At 27.7% G+C, this 7,513-nt stretch overlaps 2 protein-coding genes across 4 annotated transcripts; one reads left to right on the top strand and one right to left on the bottom strand.

Moving 5' to 3' along the window:
• The first annotated feature begins 86 nt into the window (after positions 1–86).
• LOC106785424 (exocyst complex component 5) lies at positions 87–3,428 on the top strand. 2 transcript variants are annotated; one of them, XM_014745870.1, is made up of 7 exons: positions 87–218; positions 644–725; positions 805–1,248; positions 1,355–1,932; positions 1,997–2,485; positions 2,575–3,082; positions 3,174–3,428. In XM_014745870.1, the coding sequence occupies exons 2-7, from the start codon at positions 693–695 to the stop codon at positions 3,270–3,272; spliced, it is 2,151 nt and encodes a 716-aa protein (XP_014601356.1). In that variant the 5' UTR covers positions 87–218; positions 644–692; the 3' UTR covers positions 3,273–3,428. The 2 variants fall into 2 exon arrangements, with proteins under 2 accessions (XP_014601356.1, XP_014601357.1); XM_014745871.1 differs by lacking the exon at positions 644–725 and having other exon boundaries at positions 90–218; positions 950–1,248.
• A 1,277-nt stretch (positions 3,429–4,705) lies between these two features.
• LOC106785425 (protein arginine N-methyltransferase 1) lies at positions 4,706–7,499 on the bottom strand. Of its 2 annotated transcripts, none has more exons than XM_014745873.1 (3): positions 7,163–7,499; positions 6,819–6,960; positions 4,706–5,994 (listed from the first exon to the last, which is right to left on the bottom strand). In XM_014745873.1, the coding sequence occupies exons 2-3, from the start codon at positions 6,882–6,884 to the stop codon at positions 4,912–4,914; spliced, it is 1,149 nt and encodes a 382-aa protein (XP_014601359.1). In that variant the 5' UTR covers positions 6,885–6,960; positions 7,163–7,499; the 3' UTR covers positions 4,706–4,911. The 2 variants fall into 2 exon arrangements, with proteins under 2 accessions (XP_014601359.1, XP_014601360.1); XM_014745874.1 differs by having other exon boundaries at positions 6,819–6,957; positions 7,163–7,452.
• Positions 7,500–7,513: the final 14 nt, after the last annotated feature.

The raw sequence follows: 7,513 nt of genomic DNA on the forward strand, positions 1-7,513 counted from the left end.
ATATAGCTCTACGCGTTATGTAGAGACATAAAATGTCGGTACATTATATTTACAATTAGTTTTTTATGGAAAAAAAATTATGTTTTCACGATAAATATTAATAGTAGATTGAACAAAATTATTTATAATATTTTTTCTTTTATTTTCAATTTTTTTTCATAAAATTAAATCGAAAGAAATCTAAACGTAGATATGAAGACTTCAACAATATTTCGAAGGTACATAATCAAAATTGCACGTTACTTACGATTATAAGGAATATCTGTTTAGATTTCATTAGATTTTCAAAATTGTAATTATTTATATCCAGTAATATTATGAAATATACATTTTGAGAAGTTGTAACATATTAAAATATTTCTTTACGTGACACTGAATGTAAATAAAAAGGTGTGAATAAATAAGGATCTGCGATAATTGGTCAAAATTCAGGCGGTGATTATAAAGAGTTTATTTGAGCAACATTGATTTCATTGATATTTGATTATAATGATTACGTATTAGATGATCATATATTTTATTGCCTACCACACATCACTTATTCTACCACAAGAATAATAAGTCACGTATTTTTATTTATTTTGCCTTTTGTTACTGAAAATATAACTTTTTATATTTTATTTCTAACCTTATTCTAACATAGTTTTATATTGGACAATATTTATTTATACATTTGAAACGAACTTTTCAAAATGATGCAACAATATATGAAAGAATTGGAACAAGTGAGTTTATGATTATATACGTATCCATATATATATATGCATATGTAATATAAAATGATATATATTATCATTTCTTTAGGAGCCTTTTGATCCAGAAGAATTTGTTGAACGTCTAGCTTGGAGGACCGTTAATGATAAAACAAAAGATGGAAGCAAAGCATTTTTTAATCCTGTCATTGTACATGAGACTTTCTTACAAGCTATTAAAGATTTACAAATTTTAGAAGAACGTCAGCAAAAGAAGTGCGACAAGTTAGAAGCTGCTTTAAAGGATGAAGAAGCTAGGCACGCTTTTGAAATATTAGATTTACAAGAAAGAAATAAACATTCGATTGACTTGTTTCATCAGTTAGACGAAAGAATAAATTCTGTTGCTACAAAAGTTCTTCATTTAGGAGATCAATTAGAAAGTGTTAATATACCAAGAGCTAGAGCAGTTGAAGCTCAAAAACTTATGCGTTATTTCTCAGAATTCTTAAGTCCTGGACCTTTAACTGATACCATTTTTACAGATAAAACTTCAGTAAGAGCATTATGCTTAAAAACTATTATTATTATTATTATTATTATTATTACTATTATTATTGAAAAGCAAACTTTTTCTTTATGTTACTATTTGCTTATTTCAGTTAGATGAAGCAGCAGATGTGATTCAGAAATTGCATCTTATTGCTCAAGAGTTACCCGCAGACAAATTTGAACATGCAATGAAAAAGATAAGCATTAAATATGATGAAATAGAACGTAATCTTATAGAAGAATTTGTTCAATCACACAGTCGAGAAGATGCAGTTAGAATGAAAGAATTAGCATCTGTATTATCTCAGTTTAAAGGCTATTCACAATGCATTGATGCATTTATAGAACAAAGTCAAATGGGTTCATTTGGTGGGAAGGATGTGTTTCAAGACGTAATACCAATGTGTACAAAATATAATAAATTAATGGAACAAGTATTTTCTAATCCAGAACAAGTAATGGCAAAATTCGTTCTTAACATCTATCATCTACGACTTCAAAAATATGCTGTTGCTAAGTTGGCCGATAAAACTGATTCTGATAAGTATCTCAAAAATTTACATGATTTATATGGAAGAACTGTTAAATTATCAAATGAATTAAAAATGTTTAATATGGGTACTGATGATAGTTACCTTAAAAAATTAACTAGAAATATATTTCAAAAATATTTAGATACTTATATCACGTAAGTTTATATTTTTACAAATGTTATGAATATACAAACAATTAATCCATTTAATATGTTTTAGTACTGAAATGAAAGCATTACGAGAGAAATCAGCAACTTTATTAATTGAATATTATGAATCCAAAAATCACCAAAAAAAGCAACTGCAAACAGGTAGTTTTCAAGAATTACGTCGTGATTTGCAAGCTGCGCTTGCAGCAAGAACAAATATAAATATTGCACAAATAGAAGATTATGGTGGAGAAACATTTCTTTCGGAAGAGTTGGCCATTGCACTTTTACAAAGAAGTAAAATGGCTTTTCAAAGATGCCAATTATTATCACAACCCAATGATTTATCTGTAAATGTGGTTCAAATTTTTGAAATATTCTTACAATACTTGATAAATGAACACGTTGATTATGCATTAGAGCTTGGGTTGCAAAGCGTACCAATACCAGAAAGTAGAACTCAACCAGAAATACATTTTTTCAATGTTATGCATCAGTGCAATGCAATAGTTCGTCTTTTGGAAGAACAATTTAATGATAGTGTGCTTCCTCTCATTATGTAAATTTCTCTCTTTCTCTCTCAAGTTTATCAATAATTTAATATTTAAAATAATAATTGAATTTTTTAACTTAAAATTATTTTTTCAGAGGTACAGCTAAACATGGAGAATGTATATTAAAAAAAAAAGTTGTATTAGATCAAATTAATATGAAATTAGATACTGGTTTAGAAAGAAGTATAAGTGCCATTGTTGGTTGGGTTAAGATATACTTACAAAATGAACAGAAGAAAACTGATTTTAAACCTGATACCGATGTAGATACTTTAAGTACTCCAGCTTGCCTAACAGTAGTGCAATATGTAACAGGAATGATACGTCAGATTAGAAATACCCTAGATGGCAAGAACTTGGAAACTGCTTTAACAGAACTTGGAGTTCGTTTTCATAAAGTCATTTATGACCATTTACAACAATTTCAATTTAATTCTGCTGGTGCAATGTGTGCAATATGTGACATGAATGAATATAGAAAATGTGTTAAAGAACTTGACGTTGATATGGTTACATCATCATTTGATACATTGCATGCATTGTGCAATTTACTTTTAGTAAAACCAGAAAATTTAAAACAAGTATGCTCTGGAGATCAATTGGTACATATCTCTTTTTTATCTAAAACTATATGGAATATTTTAGTAACCACATATTACAGATATATTGTTATAATTTCTATAATTTTTTTAGGCTGTACTTGACCGTTCAGTTTTACTTAATTTCATTCAATTGAGAACAGACTACAAAACCCAAAAATTAGCTAATTGTTTGAAAGGTCTTGCAGCGTGATAACATGTATTCTACGTATACAAGTTTTAAACAATGCTGGAATCTACGTAACGTTGATTGTATGTAATTACTGTTTTTTTGTATTTATAGACGTAGAATCAAAAATGACTGGCCAGAGGATGATCATTTAAAATAAAATATATATACAGAAAAAAATTATTTGTAAATAATATCACACACACACATGTATCTCTCTCCAAGTTTTGCTGCATACCTTGTATGTAAAATTAATTCAATTGATTTTTTTTATATTTGAATTAACAAGCAAAAAAGTATTAGAACATTATGTGACGTTCCATGTTAAATAGATAATAATTAACAAGAGAATATTCATTTATAGTAAATGTATACTAACAATTTATTAATGCATAATAATTGTCATAATTGTCTTTCACCTGTTTTCATATTACTTTTAATGATATAACTAATTATAAATATAAGATAAGAATATGCTTCCCGTTTTAGTAAGATTAGAAAAAGTTTTCATTTACAATATTGAAAACATAATTTATACATTGATTTGATGAAAACATATATTACCTTTATAAAGTAGTACACTTAATCGATAAAAGAATTTTTTAATTCGATTAACATTAAATTGTTTTATATCAGGTAATATAGTTGAAGTAATTTAATGTATGAAATCCTCCCCCTACCTTCTCATAAAAATTAAACTGAATTAAAACATGAATATCAAAGTATTAAAAATTATCATATGCATTTTGATGCATGTACTCCTTATTAAATATCTTAATATCATATTATTATTTTTTTAGTCATATTTGGAGTCAATTTAATGGAAAGATCCAAACCATGGTAGTATAAATGGAATAAGCAGAAAGTAGAAATATTGATTAAGGGAATTTCGTTACTAGTACATAATTCATAGGCAATACTAGAACGTTAGAATTTTCATGCACAATCATAATTTATTGAATATCACAAAGACAAGTTACACTTTGTCTTTATGTATTTGTTTCTTGCTTACTATAAAATATTAAATACAGCAGATTTGTATTTTTCATTATGCATGAAAATTCATTTTCTATCAGAGTATATGTTTGTATGCTTTTGTTCTGACAAGTCATTATACATAAATACTATTTATATGAAATTCCTACATATGCATGACAATGTTAAGAAAAAATAAAAAGAGAAATAAAATAATATTTTAGTGAAATATTGATTCTATGTACACTGTATATTGACTCGATGATTGCAATTTTCAAATATTTTTCGAAACAAACAGCATTTATATATTAATAGTATTCGGTTATGCATTATTCATTCAGGAAGAGCACACATCTTTCAATTCATTTTTAAAGAAATGTTTCCAATAATATAGTACAAGAATATATATTATGTAAGCAATAATACTACATATAAATCTATATATCGTCTTGTTTTTAACAGAAATAAAGCATACAAATGTGTAAAAATCATGACACAATTTTATTAAATTTTATTGAAGTTGTAAAAAAAGAGTAAAATATATTTTGCCATACTTGTACTGTACTGTTAATTACGTTAAATGATTAGCACAATTCAATAATAATAACAAGGTTTTAAGTTCAGATTTCACTAAACAGTCTGAAGAACTATTGTAGTAAAAGAAGAATAGAGAAGCTCACGGGTGGTATCAGCGCATGCGATACGTATTTGTTTCATGAATTTCGCACAAATCTCCCTTGAAGTCCAACTCGATACTGAAATCCAGATCTCTATAATTTCTTGCATTGGGCTTCATAGAAAATACACCATATATTTCTTCTCCTTTTTTTACTGTCATGTATTCATCAAAATAAAACACTGTTTGCTTCCAGTGCGTATATTGCACTTCGGGCGCTGTACTAAAGCCAATTCGTTTGTGGCACTTAGTGAATTCGATATTGAAGAATGTAACTAGCGCTTGAACATAATCATTTCTACGAACTTGGAGAGTAAATGGTGATGAGAATTCTAAATCGGCCTTTGTTACAGTATATAGATCAACTTCTTTGATAAGACATGCATTTGTTACAACTTGTTTTGGATCTACGATATCCACCAATGGTTCGCTTATTGCTACTTTCCTTATGCTACTCATATCAAAGCCATATACATCATCCCACCAATTAATTTTTTCATCCTTATATTGTCTATCCTCTATGCCGCATATGAATAGAGTTGCTTTATCAGGAAATAACATTCCATCTTCACGAAGCCACTTATCTCTAGCAAAAAGCACTGTGTCCAGCATAGATTCGTAAAATAAACAATAACCCATCCACTCGGATATAATTATGTCTACTTTTTCTATGTCATCTGGTAAAGAAACTTCTTCGACTTTGCCTTTCAAAATTGTTACCACATTTGAAAGTTGATTGGCCTCCACAATTTTTTCTGCGTACTCAACAATATTAGAACATTCTATCCCAATAACTCTGGCAGCTCCAGCTTTTGCTGCAAACATGGATAATATACCTGTACCACAGCCTATATCTAGAACTGTTTTTCCTTTAAAAAGATGTTTATTGTGGTACATGGAATTACGGTATGTCATAGTTCGTACTTCATCCTTTAACATTTCTTCATGAATTCCATAATGAGCATAAGAATCGAAGTAATAATCTCTAGATGTCATATCTTCCACAGATACAGATTCTTTGCATGACGGCATGCTAGCATTTGTAGCTGCTACAGGAGCTGATTCTCCAACATCCATTGATTCCATTTTTGAAGTCTGTAATCATTTGTTACAACATATATTATAAAATATATATATAAATAATCTTAATAATCCAAAATACCAACACAATTTTATAACAAAATATTTCATCAAATTCCACCATTTTGTAAATATAAGAAATTGCTGATATTATATTTAGTAATTTTCCCTTTATATAGGATAACTTGGTTTTCAAATAATAAATAACTAATTGGTGATAATATAAAACGTTTGCAGTTAAAAATTTATATAAATTTGTTTAAATTCTATGTTTTATGTAAAATAAAATTAAAAAAAAAAATATATATATATACGTTAAGCATAAATAAAATGTACATAAATATGCAAAATACACAGTATAAATATTATTTACAATACTATCCATTTACAGTACGAAATATGCAATAAAAATGTTTAAAATTCGACAAAATATTTTGTACGATCTAAGAAGACGCACGTGCCCGCCAAAACGAATGGCGTCTTTTACAGATCGAATTATCCATGAATATTGTTCATCATGCGGGCACGTAATTCATGTCATTATACATTGTACAGCACCAGCAATACAGTGATTAAACATGGTTCAATTAATTAGAAATAATGCGAAGAAATTACTAATGATATTTGAACATTATTACCAAGGAATCAATTAAAGAAATAACAATATATTTCGTTATACATTTGCTATAATTTTGCGATTTGGCAGTAAAAATAATTAATATATGTATTAGTACTATTTCTTAGTAATCGTCATAATAAATATACTTTTTATTACAATATTTTATGTAACAGATAACACTTTTCTAATTAAATTATAAAAATAATTCGTCAAAAGTTACCTGGTTTTCAGTAGTACACATGCCACTCTGGTTGATTTCTGCCGGCACTTCATTAGCTGCCGCCATTTTGTTCCGCGTCACAGCAGACGACTACCTTCAGGAACGTATGCAATCGTTTGCATACGGGTGAACTGAATACCTACTATTTCGAATGAAGACAAATTGCAATCAAAAATAAGTCCAAACAATGTTATCTAATAACAATTCATAGAGGCGAATACTTATCAATAAAAGCTTATTACATGTGGAGAGACTATTTAACATTTAATGACAATATAATGTAGATTATCTTAATTGTAAAACGTAATATTTATATAATATTAATAATGTAAATTATAGATTACCATTTAATATTGTAGTAATTGTTTTTTTCAAAATAATATACACTTCACAACAATATCTCTTTAACATCGATATTCCACATTATTTCAAGTTTTAATTTGTTTCCAAAAATCATGTGTAACTCTTTTTAGATAACTTTAACGTTTAACAATAATGTGAATTTACCAACAATAAAAAGGATAAATTTTTCATTAAATATAATCTCACATTGATTTTTCAATCATTTGATAGAAGAAAGTATAAAAAAAGAATATAGAAATGGTAAAAATGATTACTACAAGACAGGATGACGAAATGTCCCGAAAAGTACAATTTTCAAGAACAAAGAATCATTTGATACGTCCCTGTTAGAT

Source organism: Polistes canadensis, unplaced genomic scaffold (genome assembly GCF_001313835.1).
Source record: "Polistes canadensis isolate GaletaPanama2010 unplaced genomic scaffold, ASM131383v1 scaffold_50, whole genome shotgun sequence".
NCBI classification, from domain to species: domain Eukaryota; kingdom Metazoa; phylum Arthropoda; class Insecta; order Hymenoptera; family Vespidae; genus Polistes; species Polistes canadensis.